Below are 26,463 nucleotides of genomic sequence, written 5' to 3' on the forward strand. Positions count from 1 at the left end.
GTGGCTCCACTGTTTTGTTGTTTGTTCTTTGACTTACTCTACTGTTTAAATCCCTGAGGATGGTATTTTCTCTAGTCTTTCTATTATAGTGATTTCATTGTTAATCCTTTCAAAGAACTCATCTTTGTTAGTAGATAGTTCATTATTATCAAATATTGCATACAAACCCAAGAATGTCACTGTTTAAGTCTTATGCAATTTCTAACACTGTCCTCCATCATTTTGTGTTCATGCTCCTTTTCCATAGCCATTTTCCAAGTTTTCCATCCAAACTTATGAGGCAAGTATTGGGCTTTCTGGTAATGTAAGACTTTTACAAATGACAGGTAACTGGCCTGCCACCATAATCCCCAATCTGGAGGACCATGTGATTTTGGTTCAAGGGTGTCTTCATCTAGACTCACTGTCCTTGAGGACTTTGAAAACAAAGCTGCTCTTTTTATGGTTCCTCAGATTATTTCCTGACACTACTGATCATTTCATGAAGATAGTTCCTCTGCTTCACCAATCGTTGGGCCATATGTTCCTCTTCCACCTTCAGAACTGTTGACCATCTTTACCTGTAAACCTGCTAAGTGATCCTTACAAGGTACTACCAGCTGGGTCAGCTGGACTAAGGCTTTTTTCAGAGATGTTACTCCTGTATCACTCACCATTTATCCCAGCTTTGGACAGGCAGAACCAAGTTTCCCACTGTTGTGCCCAGGTTGCTGTGTTTTCTATACTGATATTACTTGTCCTATGGCACAATGATACATGCATTTCAAACATGCCACTTTTTTTCTTGCCTCTGTGCTATGAGTGGCTAGTGAGAAAAGCATCAAGTAGATTCACCAACACCTTCTTCAACTAAGAACTTTGAGTACCACCTCATAACAAATATCTGAATATGTCTTTTTGAAGTTACTGTTACTTGTACCAATTTATAATTAAAAGGCCATATAATACATCCAGCTGATGTTATAACAATCACATATACAGAATATACTCTATGACGTAGCTAAAGACATGTATATGCAGCAGCTTACAGAAAGAAATATTTTTATTTAGGCATAGTTAGCAGTATTATCTCTGGTTTTAAAAGAAACAAAATTTAACTGTCTTATTATAAAACAGAAGTGCGACAAATTTTATTTGTGTGGTAGTTTTATTGTACAATGGCTTTCTCAGTCCACAGACACTGTTATTCAGCTCTAAAAGATGATTTTGATATGTATTTTTCTTGGTTCATTGGTGTGTGTCTGCTTATTTCTCTCTTTCTATTTGTGTTATGTAATGAGCCAACATAAACACCACTACGTGATATATCACAAAACTAACACAAAAACTGGACTCCAAAGAAGTGTTACAATGGTGTGATGTATCCTCATTTCATCTATCCAGCAGTAGTTTCTGACTTATATTAGTGACTTGTTTGACTGTGAAATAAAATATTGGAGTACTCAGTAAATACTTTTGGTACTTTGGGAAAAAAAGCAACATCTTTTATGATGTACAATCATTGAAAGAGAGGATACTGCAAATGGAGTACTAAACCAAACTTGCCAAATGAAAACAAAAATAAACATTTAAATATTTATAGAAGAAGCATATGTCGCCTTCATTTGAAGGGATTTATAGAGACCACTAGAACATAAATTATGATAGTCAACTTGCCAAGTATAAAACTTAAATTCTACTTTGAACTTTGAGTAAATTAAAAAAAATTCAAAGTAAAAACAAATTGTGGGGAAGTTTTATTGATAACTCTGTGCTGAACCAACAGGGGAAGAAAATGCTTTTCATTAACAACTCAAACAGAAGTCACTAAAATGTTAATACTCTATGACCCCTTGCCGCATTGGCAATTGTCTGTTTGACAACAGAGATGAAACAAACATTAAGAAGAAGAAGGTGATGACCAGATGTGAAATGACAATTGATCCAGTTGTAAATGACAGATAATTATGGGGTATGTGTTTCAGACTTACCCATCTGCATAGTTAAGTGGTCACCACATCAAACTGCCATATGGAAGATACAGATTTGATTCTCAATACTTTAAAAGAAGTTTCCATTGATGGGGAACTTGAGTAGGGATCATTCACCCTCATGAGTATAGTACTTGAGGAGCTACCCAAGTGAGATGTAGTTTAGAAACAGCCAATATTAATGACATTGAAAGCAGTACTGGATAGCCCATCTCAAGCCTCTTGATTAAGGGAATGCCAGAATAGTTCTTATGTAGGCCATAATAGATTCCTTACCTGATAAGTCTTCCTTTTCAATTACAAATATACAGTTCCATGAAAGTGAACACTTGATAGGATATCTCTATACCACTTTCAGGTAGATATAAGCCACCAGGCTAGGAGCCCAGTTGTGTGTATGGAATGGCGACACCAACAGTCACAGTATGGGTGGAGCTATCCTTGAATTGTAAAAGGAAAGACTCAGTGTTAACATTTTTAGAAGGCTGTAAAAATCAGAAACTGAAGGGATCAATAAATTATCTGTTACCCATCAAATTGGTGAGATTTTACTAGCTTTTCAGTTCACATTTACAGTTTCAACAGGTTGACTACTGTTTCTGTGACTTAAAATGAACTATCCTTTCATTCATTTAAACATCAGGTTTTCAAACAAATATAGAAGAGTGCTACTTCATTTAACTAGAAATGGAAGTACTTTTCTGATTTCATTTAGGTGGCAGAAAGAAATAATATTCGTCTGGTATATTTATAATGTTAACATTGCAGCTGAAAACTTTATAGCTATAAATTTCTGCAAATTCCAGCATTAGGCAAAAATTTAGATTACTATTTGTGAACAACCATAATCATTTTAGAACAGTGATTATGAATTTTATTTTCTATATAAAGTGAAGTACAATGTTTGTTACTCTACAGGTTTCAGCATGGCCTCGTGGTCGTGGTCTAGGTGGAAGTGGCCAAATAAATTATATGGTGCACTCTTTTGGACATCCGAATGACTTCAAGCATTGGGAAGAAAATGGAGCAAAAGGCTGGGGCCTGAGCAGCATGCAGCCATACCTGGAAAAGCTGGAAGGCAGTTGTATGCCTACAACATGTGGAATTAAAAATGGCATTTACCACAGGACAACTGAAAAGGTGTGGCTCAAGTTCTCAAATTATTTTTAATTATTGTAAGATTTGAGAGTGATTATTTTAGAAAAATATTTTTTTTAATATAGTAATATTTGTGACAATTGAAGTGGTCAGAATGAGTCCTAAGAAAGTATACATATACAAATAAGTATCAATAACAAGTGAATAAAACTGCACAGATATAGAATATGTGTAAGACCCAGCTGCACCACATCTTCTGTGACCAGAAAGGTCAATGCTGTGCTGAGTTCACTCATCAAACAATTGTCCAATGAAACATACACATGAACCTGAACTTGAGTGGCAGTATGTCTCACTGACATTGAAGAGCTTGACATTGACATGTTATTGAGCTCAAATTGAGCAGAATTATTAGCCTCTGTTTAATGGCTCTGAGACAATGAAATGTGTGCACAATCAGCAGACAGAAAAGGGTCATACACTCCTGGAAATTGAAATAAGAACACCGTGAATTCATTGTCCCAGGAAGGGTAAACTTTATTGACACATTCCTGGGGTCAGATACATCACATGATCACACTGACAGAACCACAGGCACATAGACACAGGCAACAGAGCATGCACAATGTTGGCACTAGTACAGTCTATATCCACCTTTCGCAGCAATGCAGGCTGCTATTCTCCCATGGAGACGATCGTAGAGATGCTGGATGTAGTCCTGTGGAACGGCTTGCCATGCCATTTCCACCTGGCGCCTCAGTTGGACCAGCGTTCGTGCTGAACATGCAGACCGCATGAGACGACGCTTCATCCAGTCCCAAACATGCTCAATGGGGGACAGATCTGGAGATCTTGCTGGCCAGGGTAGTTGACTTACACCTTCTAGAGCATGTTGGGTGGCACGGGATACATGCGGACGTGCATTGTCCTGTTGGAACAGCAAGTTCCCTTTCCGGTCTAGGAATGGTAGAACAATGGGTTCGATGATGGTTTGGATGTACCGTGCACTATTCAGTGTCCCCTCAGCGATCACCAGAGGTGTACGGCCAGTGTAGGAGATCGCTCCCCACATCATGATGCCGGGTGTTGGCCCTGTGTGCCTCGGTCGTATGGAGTCCTGATTGTGGCGCTCACCTGCACGGCACCAAACACGCATACGACCATCATTGGCACCAAGGCAGAAGCGACTCTCATCGCTGAAGACGATACGTCTCCATTCGTCCCTCCGTTCACGCCTGTCGCGACACCACTGGAGGCAGGCTGCACGATGTTGGGGCGTGAGCGGAAGACGGCCTAACGGTGTGCGGGACCGTAGTCCAGCTTCATGGAGACGGTTGCGAATAGTCCTCGCCGATACCCCAGGAGCAACAGTGTCCCTAATTTGCTGGGAAGTGGCGGTGCTGTCCCCTACGGTCTTGGCGTGCATCCGTGCGCCGCTGCGGTCCGCCGACCACTGGTGACAACATCGATGTACTGTGGAGACCTCACGCCCCACGTGTTGAGCAATTCGGCGGTACGTCCACCCGGCCTCCCGCATGCCCACTATACGCCCTCGCTCAAAGTCCGTCAACTGCACCTACGGTTCACGTCCATGCTGTCGCGGCATGCTACCAGTGTTAAAGACTGCGGTGGAGCTCCGTATGCCACGGCAAACTGGCTGACACTGACGGTGGCGGTGCTGCGCAGCTAGCGCCATTCGACGGCCAACACCGCGGTTCCTGGTGTGTCCGCTGTGCGGTGCGTGTGATCATTGCTTGTACAGCCCTCTCGCAGTGTCCGGAGAAAGTATGGTGGGTCTGACACACCGGTGTCAATGTGTTCTTTTTTCCCTTTCCAGGAGTGTATATAGTAACAGGTGCATACTGGATAATCTGTTTTGACTACAGCATGGATTACTTGCCAATATAATCACTTGGCCGTAATTTAATATGCAACATCATCCACAGTGTTAATCTGATTCTTTGTTAAGACCTGTATGTTGAATATATGGTGATGATGATGATGATGATGATGATGATGATGATGATGAGGTCCCATAACCCTTGACAGACTGTAGGGGATGATGTGGGAGACCTGCACCGCCGTACTAGGCAAGGTCCTAGCAGAGGTGGTTTGCCATTGCCTCTTTCTGACCGTAGTGGGTATCAATGATGATGATGATGACCGAACAACACCCAGTCATCTCGAGACCCCGCTGAGAATCAAATCCGGGACCCCTTGCTCGGGAAGCGAAAATGCTACCGCGAGACCGCGAGCTGCGGACTGAATATATGGTGGCATTTGCTGAAGACTAGAATGCAAGACTAGAATGCAAGTGTGTCATTGCCTTGATTTACATTCTCTAGAAACCACAAATGCCTCAGAGTGCATGATATTATCCTTGGTTCCTTGGTTCTTGAAGTACCATATCCTGCCTGCTAAATTCACCAAAACTTGATTTAAAAGATGGATTATGCAAAATTATGCACACTAGTCAGTATTTGGGGTTAAATGGCTTCTCTCCACTTCTATTAGAATTATAATGTTTGTGAGGACCAGTTCCAGTCCTATAGCACAAAGTTTATACAGATAGGAGATTGCATTTCTTCCTTCATTGACGTATTTAGGTGGGAATAAACCAGTTATTATTCAATTATGCTCTGTTTGTTGACCCTCACAGTGGAAAAATGTGCAGTGCTAAAAATATGAAATGAACTGTACACACAATACAGTTTTCGGCAAAGTTACCACAATGATAAAATCAACTACTAAACACAACACAATACATATCCAGAAATTGAAGGGTCCTGATTGCAGACTTTGTTATGGCAAATTTTGCCTCAGATAGTTTTGAATATATACAAGTTGCAGACTCTTACTTGCACTAACATAGAGATGTTAACATGATGACTGGACCTCAAAGACTCTAATCTACACAGATCTCACTTGCTTATTTAGACTGTTAATTTTGGGATGGTGTGGGCTATTTAAAGACTAGTGTGCATACGTTTGTTGATTTGTTGATCTCAGAAACTATGTCTTATTTTGAAAAACAACTGAATTACATTCTTTCATTCTGAATGGACTATTAATTTTAACAGTTGTTTAGTTTATGGGATATGTTGAAGGTTAGTAAATTATAAAAGTGTATAGAACTGTTTCATGCTTCCATTCACTTATGAGTATGTTTGCCATCTTGAAAATTATTTTACATTGTAATAAATTATTCAAAATCTTAGCTATTCACTTTATCAATTTATGAGGGTGTAATATATTTGGAAAAAAATATAGCAACAGAAGTACAGCATCAAAGTGCAGAATCTAGCAAGGACTGGGGCAGAATTGGCAATGGAAAATTGTGAATGTGTGAACATTCAGTGCCAATTATTTCATAAGTTACTTAGTTTCACATAAATCAAAGTATGTTACCATGAAGGCAGAACATTTGCCTTTCAAATGGTGTAGGTCCATATAGCTGCAATTACATATTAGCTCACCAAATATAGTACATATAAACTGTAGTATTAACTTCAGTTAGCCATATTTTTTAGTTAACAGAACTTCTAGTAAAACTAATTGAATCACTGAAATCAGCACATTCAATATAACCAAGTGAACAACAAACTTAAGTGGAATTACAGTTTTTATAACATTTCAACATATTAGAGTATATGTGACTCCTTACATATGTAAATAAAACAGAAAGAAACTTCCACATGGGAAAAATATATTAAAAACAAAGATTCCAAGACTTACCAAGCGGGAAAGCGCCGGCAGACAGGCACATGAACAAAACACACAAACACACACACAGAATTACGAGCTTTCGCAACTGGCAGTTGCTTCGTCAGGAAAGAGGGAAGGAGAGGGAAAAATGAAAGGATGTGGGTTTTAAGGGAGAGGGTAAGGAGTCATTCCAATCCCGGGAGCGGAAAGACTTCCCTTAGGGGAAAAAAAGGACAGGTGTACACTCGCACACACACACACATATCCATCCGCACATACACAGACACAAGCAGACATATTTTTTTCTGTCTGCTTGTGTCTGTGTATGTGCGGATGGATATGTGTGTGTGTGTGCGAGTGTACACCTGTCCTTTTTTTCCCCTAAGGGAAGTCTTTCCGCTCCCGGGATTGGAATGACTCCTTACCCTCTCCCTTAAAACCCACATCCTTTCATTTTTCCCTCTCCTTCCCTCTTTCCTGACGAAGCAACTGCCAGTTGCGAAAGCTCGTAATTCTGTGTGTGTGTTTGTGTGTTTTGTTCATGTGCCTGTCTGCCTGCGCTTTCCCGCTTGGTAAGTCTTGGAATCTTTGTTTTTAATATATGACTCCTTACATAACTAAATATATTGAAAATATGATAAAAATCAGGAAAAAAATTAGTTACTGATGAGAGTAGAAAACAGAGGGAGAGTATCCAGCTTTCTACATCCTAAGTGGAACAGGCACTGCTTCATTATCTCCTGTGGTTACAGCCAGTAGAGCAGTGCTTAACACTGATCTGGCTAATATGCAGAGTAGGGAAGTCACCTTGCTGTGTTTGTGAGATAAAGTCCTTAACTGCCACATTGTAGTCAGCCTGATACATATTTTCGAATATGATACCTGTCCAAATATTGGAAAAGAAAAAAAGAATAGACAATCCTTTGCATTTCTGGACTGTGTGGTGGTTGCCTCTGTGTATTTATTTATTTCCTACAAGTGTCTGTGTGTGCATATGTGGGTAGCAGTGCTTTGTAACTGAAGGTGTGTTAGCACTTGTGCACTCAGAAGTAAGGTCTGAGAAGGAATTGCATTGTGAAAGACATTAAAACTGGATAGAAAAATACAAGTAAGCAAGTACAGCACACCTCATGGAATTTGATGGAGTTCATTTTTACAGGTTACAATATTGTACAGTATTGTTTAATTTGAAGTTTGTGGGGTGGTCTAATTTATCTTAATTCATCAAATTACATTCCTTAGGAAATGGTGTTCATTAAAGTTATTGATCATAGGATCCGTTAAACTACAAATACTTCATTAACATTTAATTTATCAGTTGAATTCTCTCCAGGAAAACATCATCTGTTCAGTTCAAAGAAAAGTCTTACATCAGGGAAACTGAGCTATATATGGAGTTTATCAGGTTCATAAAACCTGTGACTATTAGCAAATTTTCTTGTAATAATCTGTTTTTCTCCTCGGTCATTTTAAATCACTAGCCTATCAGGTGGAAGTACATGTTTGCATCCACTCCACCCCTTCAGAAGTAGTTGACTGGATGAGTGGCATGTACAACATGACACTACCTGCCTAGCAGGAGCTGTTCAATACTTGAGCACCAAACTGGAAACACTGCTGAGGCTAATACTGTGGGCAGCCCTGTCAATAATGTATTCTTTAAGGAGAGCTGTGTCTGACATCCTGCAGTGTTAATCACCATAACAGGTATTTTGCATTGTGTATGCAGTATTAACTACTACATACTGAGGACAAGCTAAAGAGCTACTGATACACCGTGGAGGTGTGGGACCAAAAGCTACTTTAAGTGCTTGTACCATACTTTAGAAGGAAAATGCCCAGTCATATACAGTGAGGATTGCGTGTGTCTCCTGTAGAGTAGTGACTGCCACTGCATCTCTCTTCTACACATTCACCTGACCTGGTACCCATTAGATTTTTTTGAGAATAATTGACTAGCAGCATGTTCACTGCAGTCATTTGGAGAGCACTCTTGACTTCGGTACCAACTGCAAACAGAAAGGTACCTTGAGAATGTATTTGTACCCTCCTCAATTTTATGCCACCATATATTGATGCTACAGATGTTGCATGTGGGGTTTTATAATGTGCTGAATTCTCTAATTTAGATACTGTAAACGGTTTTTCTGTCTTAATAATGTCTCATGTAACTAATCTGTGATAAGTTCAGTCATACAAGGGTTGACTGTAAAGTAATGCCTCCACCTTCGTAACTCTTCAACAGTTGGTAGCATTAGTATGCGGCAGGTACTGGCTTGTTCCATAGCCTCTGCTCTACAGCTCCAGTTGGCAGGAAGCCTTCACATTGAATGGTTGTGTTGTTACAGTGTAAAGTATATAACACTGCACAGACGATCTGTCAATACGATTTAAGCAATGTGCAGTCATTGAATTCTTGACAGCAGAAGGTGTCACCCCAAAGGAGATTCATCAGAGAATGAAAGCAGTTTATGGTAATTGTGTTGATGTGAGTACTGTGGATATAACACGTTGAGTGAGTTAGTTTAAAGCTGTTGAGATGGGAACATCTGACCTGCATGAAAATCAAGGAGTTGGATGTCCTGTGACGGCAACCACCGAGTTTCACAAGCAAAATGTTGACAGATTGATTCAAGACAATCATTCTATCATTCAGAGAGAAATTGCAACCACAATCTGCATTTCACAAGAATGTGTGGGTTATATTATTGCTTTGCTTGGCTATCAGAAAGTCTGCACATGATGGGTACCTCAGATACTGCCTCCTGAAATGAAAGTGCACAGAATTGAAATTCGCCAGGCGCTACTCTTGTATTATGAGAATGAAGGTGACACCTTTCTCCATTCAATTGTGACAGGATAAGAAACATGGGTACACCATTACAACCCATAAATGAAATGTTAGTCTATGGAATATCGACACGAAGACTCTCACCAGAAAAAGAATTCAAGATGCAGCCCTCAGCTGGAAAAATCTTGGCCACTGTGTTCTGGGATGCAGATGGTGTTACCCATGTTAATTTCCTTGATCGTGGAATAGCAATAAATTCAGAGCATTACATCACAATGCTGTGAACTCTGAAATGATGGCTAGCAAGGGTGCGATAGGAAAGGGAAATGTTTTCCTGCAGCATGACAATGCCAAACCACCTACTTCACCTGCCACCACAGCAGAACTTCAGAGGCTGAATCTCACCACCATACAGTATCCTCCATACAGTCCAGATTTAGCACCATCTGACTTCCATCTATTCCCAATAATGAAACGTGATTTGCGGGGACATCATCATGCTTCTGATGAAGACATTGAGAGAACTGTGAGACTGTGGTTGAAGAAAGAAGGGTCTTCTTCTGTGTCGGCTTCAGAAAACTTGTTCATCATTGGCAGAAATGTATCCAATTGGCTGGTGATTATGTGGAAAAGTGAATATTGGTAATTAAAGTTCACATTCTAAGGATTATGTCTGCATTTGATTTATTAAAAAATTCCCATCCAAACTCAATTAATGAAGGTGGAGTCTTTGCTTTTCATTCAACCCTTGTACTTATCTTTCATGGTGTACCAGTTTTCTCAAATATTAGTCTTATAAAATCTATTTTTGATAGAATAAATCTTTAATAGAATGTAGTGCTTCAGTACTTTATCTAAGAGAATGGATTAAAATGTTCCCTTCAAATTAACACTAGTGCTAATAAACCTATTTTTAGATATTAATTGATTGCATTAATTTGACTGAAATGAAATAACTGGATTGAGAGGAATGAGCTCAGTGAACTTGTGATGACATGAAATGATATCATTGAAGTTACCTTTCCACCTCTGTCACTTTTATTCTTGTTTATCCATTCATTTCATTCCACTGAATTTAATTTGATCAATATATATCCCTTGTTGCAGAGTAATCCATTGTTCTTCTAAAAATCCATTTCTCAAGTAACACTATCCCCAGGAATCTCATGAGAAAACCATTGTAGCAATGTTCATAAATTATCAATCACTATCATCATGAGTCATCAGTGACTATGAAGCTTGAGCTGGCTCTCAAAGTGTGTTCAGCTAATCCATTTGTTAGTGCAGCTGATCACAGAAAGCTGAAAAGTGAGTTTGAGTGTTGCAATGGCTCAAATTTTCTTTGATGTAACATATTTGGTACTTTTAGATGTCATCATCTAAATTTTTAAATCCACTATACTCTACCCATTTATAGAGCCGTTACCATTCACAATAAATTTACACTGAGGTGACATAATTTGTGTGATTGTACATACACAAATGTTGGTAGTATCACATACACAAGGTATAAAAGGGCAGTGCATTGTGGGAGCTGTCATTTGAACTCAGTTGATTCATACAAAACAGTTTCCAAACATGGCTGTAGCTGCATGATGGAAATTAACAGACCTTGAATGCAGAATGGTAGTCTGAGCTAGATGCATTGCATAGGACATTCCATTTTTGAAATTATTAGGGAATTCAATATTCTGAGATCCATGTTGTCAAGAGTGTGCCAAGAATACCAAATTTCAGGCATTGCATCTGACCATAGACAACACAGCAACAGATGACCAAGAGCAGCAGCGTTTGAGTAGATTTGTCAGAGCTAACAGACAAGCAACACTGCTTTAAATAACCAAAGAAATCCATGTGAGATGTGCAACAAATGTTAGTATTAGGACAGTGCAGCAAAATTTGCTGTTAATGGGCTATGGCAGCAGAGGACCATCATGAATGCCTTTGGCAACAGCATAACATCACCTGCAGTGCCTGTCCTGTGCTCATGACCAAACTGGTTGAACCTTAGATGATTGGAAAACTGTGGCCTGGTGAGATGAATCCTGATTTCCATTGGTAAGAACTGATGGTAGGGTTTGAATTTGGTGTAGACCCCATGAAACCATGGACCCTAGTTGTCAACAATGCACTATCCCAGCTGGTTGTGGCTCCATAATGGTGTGGGCTGTGTTTATGTGGAATGGACTGGGTTATCTGGCCCAATTGAACCGATCATTGACTGAAAATGGTTATGTTCAGCTACCTGGAGACTATTTGCAGCCATTCATGGACTTCATGTTCCCAAACAATGATTGGGTTGCTATGGATGACAATGTGCCCCATCACCAGGCCACAAGTTTTTGCAACTGGTTTGAAGAGCATTCTGGACAATTTGAGTGAATTATTTGAACATGCAGATCACCTGACATGAATCCTACTAAACATTTATGGGACATAATTAAGAGGTCAGTTTGTGGACAACATTCTGCACCAGCAACACTTTCGTAATTATGGATGGCTATAGAGGCAGCGTGGCTCAATATTTCTGCAGGAGACCTCCAATAACCATGTCATATCAAGTTGCTGCACTCTGCTAGGCAAAAAGGTGTCTGAAATAATATTAAGAGGTATGACTTTTGCCATATCAGTGTGCAGTTTACCATAATTATGCTTGTTCTCTTTGTCCTCACACAATCTGTAAATAACTCAAAAATTTTCACAAATTTTTATACTTCTGAATTTACATGTATACTCTGCAAACCACTTAGAAGTGCATGATAGAGGGTACTTTCCATTCTATTCAAGTGTGAAGCATGGGAAGAATGATTACTTAAATACCTCTCTGTATGCTGTAATCAGTTTAATCTGGTGATTGCAATCCCTTTGTCAGCAATATGTAGGGGGTTGTTGCATTTTTCTAGATTCCTCAATAAATACTGGATCTTGAAAATTTGTAAGTAGGTTTGCACAGGTCACACACTGTCAGTTGGCTTGTGGGATGTAGATGTAGACAACATTTTCCCAGTACCTGAAAAATGAACTGAAGCCTGCACCTGCCTCCCCCTTTTCCCCTACTTTATCCACAACTGAACCTATGTAATCATCCCATTTCATATCCCTACAAATTGTGTATGAGTAGAATGTTTCTGGCTGTGACTCACTGATATTGTTATCAGAGGATATCTGTGTTTTTACATTTTGTGAAGTGCAAATTTTACATTTCTGAACAATGAAAGTATTTTAAAAACGTTTGTAGCACTTTGATATCTTATTAAGATCTAACAGAATATTTTTGTCACAATTTTAAACTTAGTATTCCCTTATAGATAACTGCATCATCTGAAGAAACTCTGAGGTCACTATTAATTTAGTCATTAGTATACAGCATGAACAGTAAGAGTCACAACACACCTCCATGTGGTACACCTGAAGTTATATCTACAGCTGTTGATGACTTTCCATCCAAGATAACTTGCTGCATCTTTGCTACCACGAAATCCTTACTCCAGTCAAATATTTTTTTTTTACACGCCATATGATCAAACTTTTGTTACTGGTGTAGTATTTAATCAAATGCTTTTGGTAGTCAGGAGATACTCCATATACCTGTCTACCTTGATCCAGAGCTTTTAGGATGTCATATGAGAAAAGCAGTTCAAATGTCCAGTGTTTTCAGAATCCACACTTTCATAACAAGTCTGATAGTACAAATCCTGGTCCAAAAGACAACAGAGCTCATTTTTTCCTATTCTTCCTTACCTGTTGTTTTCATTCAATTTTTAGTAGAGTGTACTGCTGCATGAGTTCATGGGAGAAAATGACCACAGGTTGCGAACAGCTGAAGACACAGCTGGCTAGGTCTGCAGGCTGCTGCCTCAAAGTGTATTGCTGACAATGAAACTAGTAATCACATAGTATGCTTCAGGTATCAAATGGTTCAAATGGCTCTGAGCACTATGGGACTTAACATCTATGGTCATCAGTCCCCTAGAACTTAGAACTACTTAAACCTAACTAACTTAAGGACATCACACAACACCCAGTCATCACGAGGCAGAGAAAATCCCTGACCCCGCCGGGAATCGAACCCGGGAACCTGGCCGTGGGAAGCGAGAACGTTATCGCACGCCTCAGGTATCACTTCTTTTGCACAAGGGCTCTGCTGCTGAGGCACCATTGAGTAGACCTGACACAGGTGAACCATGCTTACTACAGAATGAGTAGCAGGTTGTAACATGTTCACATCACCTGAGGTGGAGGGTGAATGTCCGGATTGGCCTTCTAGCCTCACGCATTCATGCTATGAGTGGATAAGTAGGATCTGAGCAGGTGCCTGGGGGTATGTGTTTGCTAGTTATCAACAGCTCCAATGTTAGGCATGTTATGGAGCCCCTTAGAGAAAAAGCAACCAGGGCTGGGGCTGGAAAGAAGTCAAATGCGCAATTAGTATGTCTGCTGGTGGGCCTTATCTGAGATGTGGAGGAGGATCTCCCTGTGACTATCTTCAATTTGTGACACCAGTGGCACCTGTCACTTGGGTTTAGAGGCCATCCTCAGTTCATACAGGTGACTGGTGCAAGTGGTGAAGACTGCTACGCTCACTCACTGGGTGCAAGCAGCACTTACAGTTTGAAGCACTGTCCCCTGAATTGATCTGGGTCCTTTGATCCGGAGTCAGTTGGAGGTTCTCAATCAGAGGCTCTACTGATTCTCTGATCATTTTGGTTCCATATTACTGGATCTGTTTTATGGGATGGAAATTGTGGGATTCTCCTTCATAGGTAAGGGGTACACTACACTGAGCAACCAGCTACTCAGACAGCATAGTACTTGCGTGCTTCACATGGATGATTATTAGGCTAGGCAATAGTTTGAAATCCTTTAACAAATGTGCACTAATTGATACACAGAGAGTGAAGTCAGGTAGTGTTTAAAGCAAAGACACTTTGAATGTCAAGATTTTAACAGTAGATTCATGAAGCATTCATAACAAAGTCCCTGAATTTACTGCCCCTGAGGAAAAGTGGTGCACACAAATTATAATCAGAAACAAGAAACTGGATGAAACCCAAAACAGAAAGCTTTGAAGCATTTAATGATGCCTGGATGTATATAGAAAATACAGGTTAGACACCATAGGAAGAGGCATGTTCATTACAACCGACAAAAATATTGTGTCTATAAAATCTGAAATTGAATCTGACTACAAAGTTATATAGATGCAACTAACCTGTGTAGGTGAATGCCAGTTAATCATTGAATGTTTTTACCAACTGCCCTATTCCCCCATAAAAATTGTAGATTCCGTCAAAGAAAGTATATGCTCAAAAGCAGAGAAGTAACCTTGTCATGTGTGTTTACTTGTAGGCCACTAGACTGTGATGTCTATGGATTAGTTGCAGATGGTACGGACAGACAGTCTTATGAAGTCATCTTGAGCAGCTAGTTTGGCAACCCGCATACAATGGAAATATTTTAAACTTTGTAGCTACAAACAGGCCTGACCGTATCAACTGTGTCAGTATGGAGACTGGGAATAGTGATAATGATCTCATCACAGTGATGATAGTTACTGAAGTTGATAAATCCTCCAAGAAACCTAGGAGTGTTTTTATGGTTGGAAATAGCAGATAAACAGTTGTTAGCATTGTGCTTCAACAATAAATAGGTGCAATTTAGTTCTAATATGATGCACATAGACAAAATACAGGAGAAGTATAAACTGATCACATTTTGGAGAAGTAAAATCATGGTTTAACAACAAAAATCAAGAACATTATGAGAAACAGAGATTGTTGCAGTCCCTGTTAGAAAAAGACCATGGAAATGTCAACAGCCAAAAGTTAGTAGAAATTCATTCATCTATAAGAAGCTCAATTTGCAAATCATACAAGAACTTCCAAGTTATGTGTTATGTGAAATATCTTGCTGAGCACCTGAGAAAATTCTGATCATACATAACAGTACTAAACAGATGAAAGCTTTGTATTCCATCACTCACTGGTTAGTCTCAGGTGCCAATAGAAGACAGCAGTAAGAAAGCTGAAGTTTAAAATTTTGCAATTAAAAAATCATTCATGCAGGAGGATCATGCAGACATAGTATTGTTTGACCATGACAGAGACTCCCATATGGAAGACACAGAAATAGGCATCCTTGGCATGGAGTAGCAACTGAAAGAGTTGAAAATACAGGCCCAGATGGAATCCTAATTCAGTTTTATATAGAGTGCTCTTTGAAATTGGCTTCTTACTTAGTTTGCATTCATAGGAAACCTCTCGCTCAATGCAAAGTCCCAAGTGACTGGAAAAAAGTGCAGGTGATGCCTATATACAAGAACAGTTAAAGATCGGACCTTCAAAATTACAGACCAATGTCCTGAACATGAGTTTGCTTTAGAATTCTTCAGCATATTCTAAGTTCAAATATAAATAAATTTTCTTGACACGGAAAGATACTGTTCACAAACCAGTACAGATTTATAGATAATAAAGACAATAAAGAGTGATTTAATTTAAAAATTAACATTGATATTTCATGCTCGAACAGTCCATAGGTGTACTGCCAGTCCATAGTGTCCATAGTGGACTGACAGTACACCCATGGGCTGTTCAAGCAGAAAAATATGCTGGGAGAAACTGAATAATCACAACACCGATCTTGTCAAAAGCCAAGAAGCAATTATTTTTAGTTTTGTAACCACTGTGGGCTGCTTAAGATAGTTATTGGGTCCTCTGGACTCTTGTTCTCTAAGTTCTAAGTGTGTTATCACATTGTGAAAACCATGGTTGAGTGCCTTGCATCCAACATGATCACTTGCCACAATAGCTACAGTCATCTGAGAACTACCTCCAAAAATAGTGTTAAAAAATACATTAGGATCTCAAATAAGTTGTTTAGTTGGGGCACCAGAAACTTCAGTTATAACTGCATTTGAGGTCCTGTAAATAGGAATATAAGATGGACATTTCCTATGATGTCTTCTCGGCATTTCAGAGGTCTGTCGAGTAGAAATTGGTGTTGACATTATAACCCTTTTGGAGGAGCTTGAAACCAATTACAGTTGAAGTTGATGGTGCCCCAAATAAACAAAAAATCATTATTGGAGGTCCCATGTATTAACAGGATGTCATTTTGATTTTACAGTTTTTGTAAGTGATGGTTTTGGAGGTAGTACTTTCATGACAGTAGCTATTTTAACAGGTAGTCAAGAAGATTTTGTTGGCCTTGAATTCCATGTGAAACTCAACTTCCCATTTTCCCACAAAATATCCTGGGAACCATGGATTAAGGGCAACAGGTAGATTCCATATACCTTGATTTCTGGAAACCATTTGACACAATGCCCCACTGCAAACTGTTAACAAAGCTCCTCTTCATGTCAGGTTTTAACAGTCTCCTCCTATATTATATCAGACATATTGTCTTTGCTGAGGCATCCAAGCCTCCCCACCAACGGCAAGGTCCATGTAGTTGCAGGGGCAACAGTCTGGATGATTGACTGATCTGGCCTTGTAACAACAACCAAAACGACCTTGCTGTGCTGGTACTGCGAACCGCTGAAAGCAAGGGGAAACTACAGCCGTAATTTTTCTCGAGGGCATGCAGCTTTACTGTATGATTAAATGATGATGGCATCCTCTTGGGTAAAATATTCTGGAGGTAAAATAGTCACCCATTCGGATCTCCGGGTGGGGACTACTCAAGAGGATGTCGTTATCAGGAGAAAGAAAACTGGCGTTCTATGGATCGGAGCATGGAATGTCAGGTAGGTTAGAAAATTTAAAAAGGGAAATGGATAGGGTAAAGTTAGATATAATGGGAATCAGTGGAGTTTGGTGGCAGGAGGAACAAGACTTCTGGTCAGGTGACTACAGGGCTATAAACACTAAATCAAATAGTGGTAATCCACGAGTAGGTTTAATAATGAATAGGAAAATAGGAATGCAGGTAAGCTACTACAAACAGCATAGTGAATGCATTATTGTGGCCAAGATGGATACAAAGCCCACACCTACTACAGTAGTACAAGTTTATATGCCAACTAGCTCTGCAGATGACGAAGAAATTGAAGAAATGTATGATGAAATAAACAAAATTATTCAGATAGTGAAGGGTGACAAAAATTTAATAATCATGGATGACTGGAATTCGGTAGTAGGCAAAGGGAGAGAAGGTAACATAGTAGGTGAATATGGATTGGGAGTAAGAAATGAAAGAGGAAGCCGCCTGGTAGAATTTTGCACAAAGCACAACTTAATCATAGCTAACACTTGGTTCAAGAATCATAAAAGAAGGCTGTATACATGGAAGAAGCCTGGAGATACTGACAGGTTTCAGATAGATTATATAATGGTAAGACAGAGATTTAGGAACCAGGTTTTAAATTGTAAGACATTTCCAGGGGCAGATGTGGACTCTGACCACAATCTATTGGTTATGACCTGTAGATTAAAACTGAAGAAATTGCAAAACAGTGGGAATTTAAGGAGATGGGACCTGGATAAACTAAAAGAACCAGAGGTTGTACAGAGTTTCAGGGAGAGCATAAGGGAGCAATTGACAGGGATGGGGGAAAGAAGTACAGTAGAAAAAGAATTGGTAGCTTTGAGGGATGAAGTAGTGAAGGCAGCAGAGCATCAAGTAGGTAAAAAGACAAGGGCTAGTAGAAATCCTAGGGTAACAGAAAAAGTATTGAATTTGATTGATGAAAGGAGAAAATCTAAAAATACAGTAAATGAAGCAGGCAAAAAGTAATACAGTCTTCTCAAAAATGACATCGACAGGAAGCGCAAAATGGTTAAGCAGGGATGGCTAGAGGACAAATGTAAGGATGTAGAAGTTTATCTCACTAGGGGTAAGATAGCTACTGTCTACAGGAAAATTAAAGAGACCTTTGGAGATAAGGGAACCACTTGTATGAACATCAAGAGCTCAGATGGAAACCCAGTTCTAAGCAAAGAAGGGAAAGCAGAAAGGTGAAGAAAGTATATAGAGGGTCTATACAAGGGCGATGTACTTAAGGACAATATTATGGAAATGGAAGAGGATGTAGATGAAGATGAAATGGGAGATACGATACTGCATGAAGAGTTTGACAGAGCACTGAAAGACCTGAGTTGAAACAAGGCCCCTGCAGTAGACAACATTCCATTGGAACTACTGATGGCCTTGGGAGAGCCAGTCCTGACAAAACTCTACCATCTGGTGAGCAAGATGTATGAAACAGGCGAAATACCCTCAGACTTCAAGAAGAATATAATAATTCCAATCTCAAAGAAAGCACGTATTGACAGATGTGAAAATTATCAAACTATCAGTTTAATAAGTCACAGCTGCAAAATACTAACACGAATTCTTTACAGATGAATGGAAAAACAAGTGGAAGCCAACCTCGAGGAAGATCAGTTTGGATTCCGTAGAAATGTTGGAACACGTCAGATAATACTGACCCTATGACTTATCTTAGAAGCTAGATTAAGGAAGAGCAAACCTAAGTTTCTAGCATTTGTAGACTTAGAGAAAGCTTTTGACAATGTTGACTGGAATACTCTCTTTCAAATTCTGAAGGTGGCAGGGATAAAATACAGGGAGTGAAAGGCTATTTACAATTTGTACAGAAACCAGATGGTAGTTATAAGAGTCAAGGGACATGAAAGGGAAGCAGTGGTTGGGAAGGAAGTGAGACAGGGTTGTAGTCTCTCCCCGATGTTATTCAATCTGTATATTGAGCAAGCAGTGAAGGAAATAAAAGAAAAATTCAGAGTAGGAATTAAAATCCACGGAGAAGAAATAAAAACTTTGAGGTTCGCCGATGACATTGTAATTCTGTCAGAGACAGCAAAGGACTTGGAAGAGAAGTTGAATGGAATGGATAGTGTCTTGAAAGGAGGATATAAGATGAACATCAACAAAAGCAAAATGAGGATAATGGAATGTAGTCTAATTAAGTTGAGTGATGCTGAGGGAATTAGACTAGGAAATGAGACACTTAAAGTAGTAAAGGAGTTTTGCTATTTGGGGAGGAAAATAACTGATGATGGTCGAAGTAGAGAGGATATAAAATGTAGACTGGCAATGGCAAGGAAAGCGTTTCTGAAGAAGAGAAATTTGTCAACATCGAGTATAGATTTAAGTGTCAGGAAGTCATTTCTGAAAGTATTTGTATGGAGTGTAGCCATGTATCGAAGTGAAACATGGACGATAAACAGTTTGGACAAGAAGCGAATAGAAGCTTTCGAAATGTGGTTCTACAGAAGAATGCTGAAGATTAGATGGGTAGATCACATAACTAATGAGGAGGTATTGAATAGAATTGGGGTGAAGAGGAGTTTGTGGCACAACTTAACCAGAAAAAGGGATCGGTTGGTTGGACATGTTCTGAGGCATCAAGGGATCACCAATTTAGTATTGGAGGGCAGCGTGGAGGGTAAAAACCGTAGAGGGAGACTAAGAGATGACTACACTAAGCAGATTCAGAAGGATGTAGGTTGCAGTAGGTACTGGGAGATGAAGAAGCTTGCACAGGATAGAGTAGCATGGAGAGCTGCATTAAACCGGTCTCAGGGCTGAAGACCACAACAACAACAACATATTGTCTTTATTTTGGTTTTTTTTTTCTCAATAGCATTTCATTAAAAAAAAAAAAAAACATTGCCTTCCATTCAAGGATTCCCATTTTATTTATCGAGCATTTCTATAATACTCACCTGTGGACTGAACCAAACCTCTGAATTGTTTTCCTTTAATCCTATTTGGAGTTGGTTCCAAGCACTTGAGCAACACTCAAGAATGAGTTCTGCAAGTGTTTTTATGTGATCTTGCTTACACATAAGCTGCACTTTTTTTAAAATTCCTCCAATAAAAAAAAAGCTGACTTTGCAACACTACATCTAGATATTTAATCTGTGTGTACATGGCTGTAAACCAGCTTTTGTGGATGACTGCAGAATGATTCTAAATGAAGAAAAATGTACGTTAATATGAATGAGTTGGGAATAAAATCCAGTAATGTTTGAATACAGAGTTAGTTACTTGACACATACACATAGATTAAATACACAATGAGTATTTTGTATGACAAAAATTTCGGCAATATTGGGGTTCATATGGTGGCATAGAGAAAATCATTTTTCACATGTTCAGTTTGCAAGTGGGAAACAAAGGGAATGGCTAGTAGTGGTAGAAGGTAATTTCCTGCATGCGTTGTATGGCGGTTGGTGGAATATCTTTCTAGATGTAGATATAGAGGGGATCATTCTGTTCAAGATACCTCCTTATGTTTTTAGCTTAGAATATGTTCTAAGATTTATCAACATGGGGATACCAAGCATATTGAACAATAGAGCGGAATGATTGTGATGTCACCAGTTTAAATTTTGCATATTGTCTTTATTTTGTTATCTGATGTGATTATCTTTTTCCCACCATGCATTTGCTAATCAATTTTTGATTTCCTGAGTACCCTCTTGGACTCAGATTTAGTGGGTTTTATATCCTGATCAGCATTAACATTTAATAAAAAGAACTGCATGTCATGGCTGAGAGACTATTTTGTAGTATAATTTCATTCTTTAGACATTTCCATAAAGATATTATCAATAGCTGTTTTTAAACAATTAGCTACTGCAATTGGAAAGTTTACAGTAGAATTAAGCTGACTGATTATTTTACTGACTGCAATAAGTTTTTACTGAAGGAGTGTTTAAGCAAATCTACATTAAAATCACCAGAAAACCCTATTTCTTTGGTTTTTTTTCTGTTAGATAGGCCAATAGAGCATCGATGTAATAATAGAGTGGTGGAACTGTTACCTTCTGGGAAAAATTGTGATGTTGTAGATACCCTGAAGTCTTCAGGCCACTCCAGTGAGAACTTAATGTCAAACACAACTATTGGAAATACAACTAAAAGGTTCACACAGAAAGGGTTTAACAGAAGACAAAAAGATTTGAATTGAAATAAACAATGAAGCATTTGAAAATGTTTACTTAGAAGCTGCAAATATCAAAGTTCCTCATATAAAGTAGTGGAAAAGATGAAGAAAAACATTACCACTTGTTGGTCATTCTGTACTCTGCATTATAAGAATATTATTTTTAAGAATATATGAAACACTTCATTGGGGTGAATCAGCTTCTTCACATGAGGTTCAATGAAAAATTCCCTTTTGATATTTACCTTTGATGCTGTTGTGAAGTGAATTTTGTTCTACAAAAGAGATATACAATGCCTAGTTGAACTGTATAATGAGCCCTAGTTATCCATACACAGCTGATAAGATGATCCTCAAGTGGGTAAAATTCACACTTTAATGACTAACCACAACTATTCTGTAAGAAAAGGAAACCTGGGTAACTACCTGGCAAGTCCAGTGAATAACATATTACTGTTGTTTCTCATAATTTAGCATCCAAATAAGATTGTGCACATGTGCTAAACCTTAATCTTTCTTCTGTAAGCTCCCATAAAAGATAAATAAATAAATAAAATAAAAATAATAAAAGTAAAAAGAGAAAGATATTGTACTGGTAACTTCCATGTGCATAATTGTTCAGAATAAATTGGTAAGTGAATTCTTGAAGTCTGTAGATTCTCTTCTATTACTCTTTTTCTGTTTTTGCCCCTTTATATAATGACACAGTTATGTTTTACTGAGCCTTTTGACTGTTCCTCTACATTATAAAATGCACATTTTAACTGTACACACTGTTTTGTTCACATAGGCTGGTTGATAACCTCCACAGTGCCTACCATGGCTACTGGATAGTAAAAGAATCTTATGGAATTTTCTTTTGTGGTTTATTACAGAATGGATTCTTAAATGGTCACTTGAGATGTGATAGTTTAAATTTCATCATTGCTTTGTTAATCAAATTTAGCAGAGATGTTATGTCACCTTGAAGCAACTTGCAAGTAAATAGTGTGCATACTAACAGACATTTTAATGTAGTAATTTTCATATACATGATCCAGAAATACTGAGACAAACTACATTACTCTCAGTTTTTTAAAATATTCAGAAAAATATTTCAGTAAGAAGCATAACAACATTCTGCTGAGGTAAAAACCAAAGGTACATTTTTGTGGACAGAATTTGTTTAGCAGATTACATGTATCCACATTCCAGCAATTCCCCATTCCAGTACTGGTTTTAGATGCCACAAATAGTTTCTCAGTCTTTTCTCAACTCATTTTTCCTTGACTGCAGGTTTGCCCACAGTCACTTCTCTGAAATTTGTAAAGTGATAGAACTCAGAGTTTTGACCCTCCAGTTCATTTATAATATACTTTGGTCACAAAATTTTAATTTCTTTCTTTCTAACTTATCCCGCACAACCTTCCTCTTTTCAAACTTGTAGTAGAAGTGCCAGAAAATATTAATATCTTTGCTTTTTTTTGTATTTTGTTTTACTTACTTTGTTTGTTGACTAATTGGTGTGAGACATTCGTCATGACTGTTACCGTGATGGTTGAAAACTATGTCTTTGTGTTTTGATTTATCTTGTGCCAATAAAAATATTACATAGTGAAAATAATTGGTGTTTTCTGTGTTATCAGTATAACACACGCCATACTGGTGGCCTCCGACTCACAACATATGTCCGATTCAACATTGTGGCCATTTACTTCGACATCTCCACATTGCTCACCTTCCGCTCCTTTCAGTCTACAAAATGATACTAATGGTGCCTCTACACTGCCTTTCCACGGTTTCCTATGCACAACGCCACCAACAACTGGGATAAAATTGGAAGATAAGTACAACGCCGTGGAGTTTTCTCCGTCATCAACAATGCCGTTGTGGACTGTTTCAACATCATCAGTGAAGTCACGTTCTATGAAATCTTTTTCTATGTTTGTCTATAACAAACCAATCATGAGTGTTGTGCCTAAATTTGTGACTCACAGTGCATTATATGTACAACCTCCGGTGACATGTAGTGTGCAACAGGGCCCGAACACTATGAATCTCACAGACTTTTCGAGCCCACAGATCACTTGGAGCTCCCCATATATTGCTGATAAATCGGTTTTGGACACATTCTCTCCTCACCCACTACAAGACTCACTACAAAAGCAGATGGGTACAAATTTCAGTAACAACAATTACTGGTTGGACAGTCATCCTTCCCCGATTGTTTCCGCAGCCCCGGCTGCGCATGCCATGCCTCCCACGCCTGCCGTGTTTAAACTAGCTGCCGCCAATGCCTCGAGTGACAGCTTCATAAGCACTCTGCCACTCCCGTCCACTTTGCTATCAAATTTGTTCCATCCACAACACAAGAGTGAGAAAATTCCTAAATTACCAAGGTTCATGATGGACAATCCGCATACGTGCTTTATTTTGACAGAGACTATATTCACCGCCCTAAACATTGATTCAGACAGTGCTAAATTTATTGCACTTATTAATGCCCTAGAGGACCACACTGAGTGGGTACAGGACTTTGTGCTGTCGGTGGCCCCCGCAAATCATTACACACTGGCAAAACAACAGATCTTCGAACGTCTAGCTAAGACTACAAAACAGTCTGTTTTATACTTACTGCAAGATGTACATCTCAAAGACTCGACTCCTTCACAACTGTGGCTATGTATCAGAGCAGTCTTCGATGGCAAAACTATGCCAGATGAAGCTTTACTTTCTTTCTGGGTTGCAAAACTGCTGCAAGCTATCCAATTGCAGCTCCTATCACAAGATCAGGAACATCTACAAGTGAAATTATTGCTGGCTGACACCACATATAAGATAATCAACAGAAGAAATTTATCTACGTGTGTCCCCCTCGATATTACACCTCCCCCACATAGCAGAGGCTGATCTTTCCAAAACAACACACAGAGTACACTGGCTGAGCACCAGATTCTACACCGTCCTTCACCATCCCATACCACAGCTTCAAGTAACGTCCTTCACCCGGTAACAATACAGGTCCAGCAAGTTTATCCTCTCTGCTGGTATCACTCTGTTTACGGTAATACAGCCAGGAGCTGGTGCTCACCCTGTGCAATGTGTCCAAACTTGCACTGCTGGCCGCTATAGGTGCACCTGTCCGCACTGTGATGTCAAGTCGCCTAACAGATCACAGTCTAGTACTTCCGAATTATTCTCTCGGACCTTTGTATATCCAGGATATAGCTTCTCAGAAATGATATTTAGTGGACACTGGTGGCGATGTGAGCATCATTCCACGTTCAATGGTCACTTCTACAAACACACTTTCGCCTCACCAAATCAGGGCAGCCAACAATTCCTCATTAAAGTTTTATGGTGTAACGCAACTTCGCATATACTTCGATGATACACATAATTATGAATGTACATTTTCGGTAGTAGAAATTGATGAGCCAGTATTAGGATTGGACTTCTTAACTGCTCATAACTTTTCTTTGGACTTAATTACACCTGCCCCCTGCTCAGTGGATTTAAAAACAAAAATTTTCGGCAAGGTTTTCCCCATCCACACCGATAGAATGCAACTCGAATACTTCCTATCAACAAGACAAAGAGACAGTTTCTATTCTATCTGCGGAAGCCAAAGCTGTTGTACTGAACTTAGTTATGCAATGCCTTGAAATCGGCCAACTCTCCGAAGACAATGCGAAGCTACTTCAACATTGTGATGTCCTGACTGATGAATTGCGCAGGTTTAGAGAGGAGATCAAGATTAAAAGTAAACTCACGCATGAAATTACACAGGACCTGCATACCGCACCGCTGTTTATACACAGCCACAGCAGCACCTGCCACGGCCCAGACAGCAAAGATGGTAACCCGCCCAGCAACCCCCCACCCTGTGCTTCACCGTCCAACTTTCATCTAAAAACAGAGGCGACAGCTGTTTCAGGCAACGCCGCGCATGCGCATGCAATGATTCCTTCATGCAGTAAAGCCATAGTCAATGGAACCCCGCCAGCTGTCGCACAGCACAGCTCAGTGGACAACACTACAGCTTTCACTGAACTACCATTCAATGATAACGTATTTCAGGTTAGTTCTCTTTCGTACTTATCGCGCACCGACGTTGACGTCGCTCCTTCCTTCATCCCCCCATGTTTTTCGGCCACAACTGTTCACAAAATCAAGGCCTTTACTACTGACGTCTGTCACAGGCTTAACACAACTGAGGGACAACCTGTCTGTTCTCGCCCCCGATGTCTCAATGCAAAAAAACTTACTGCTGCCAAAGAATGTATTAATTAACTTATACGCTTGGGTGTAGTCCACCCCTTGGACAGTGTGTGGTCTTCCCCAACACATGTCATTCCCAAAAAGGACAATTCCTTTCAACTCTGTGGAGACTATAGGCGTTTGAATGCCACAACAATACTTGATAAACCCTGTCCCACATCTCCACAATTTTTCACAATCCATGTTCGGTGCCAATTTTTTCTCTGTGTTAGACTGAAAAAAGGCATACCATCAGATTCCGATGAACCCATAAGATATCCTCAAAACCACTATCATCACCTCATTTGGACTATATGAATATTTGTTTATGCCTTATGGATTGAAGAATGCTGCCCAGACCTGCAAAGATTCATTGACACCATTCTACATGGCCTTAATTTTTGCTATGCCTACCTAGACGACATAATTATTTTCTTCACAACTGCTGAGGAACACAAAAAACACCTCCAACAGGTTTTTGGTAGATTGGCATGACATGGAGTTGAGATTAATCATGACAAATCCTAACTGGAGAAGCTAGAGGTTATTTTCCTGGGACATTTGGTCAATAAAGAGGGCATTCGTCCCACCTCAGATAGAGTACAACAATTACTTGGCCTTCCCCTCCCTCAAACCTATAAACAGTTATGTAGATACCTCATAATGGTAAATTTTTTAGACTCCACATTCCACATGTGGCCTCTCTTCAAGCCCCTCTCACTGAGGCCTTAAAGGGAAAGAAT

At 39.4% G+C, this 26,463-nt stretch overlaps 1 protein-coding gene across 2 annotated transcripts in view; it reads left to right on the top strand.

Moving 5' to 3' along the window:
- Positions 1–26,463, top strand: part of LOC126299379 (neither inactivation nor afterpotential protein G-like) — a 222,235-nt gene that overhangs the window by 35,826 nt on the left and 159,946 nt on the right. For both annotated transcript variants that reach the window (XM_049991242.1, XM_049991243.1), the window contains exon 4: positions 2,889–3,110. In XM_049991242.1, coding sequence (XP_049847199.1) covers positions 2,889–3,110 — 222 coding nt within the window. The remainder of the gene's footprint in view (positions 1–2,888; positions 3,111–26,463) is intronic.

The sequence above is a fragment of the Schistocerca gregaria genome, chromosome X (assembly GCF_023897955.1).
Source record: "Schistocerca gregaria isolate iqSchGreg1 chromosome X, iqSchGreg1.2, whole genome shotgun sequence".
In the NCBI taxonomy this organism is placed as follows: domain Eukaryota; kingdom Metazoa; phylum Arthropoda; class Insecta; order Orthoptera; family Acrididae; genus Schistocerca; species Schistocerca gregaria.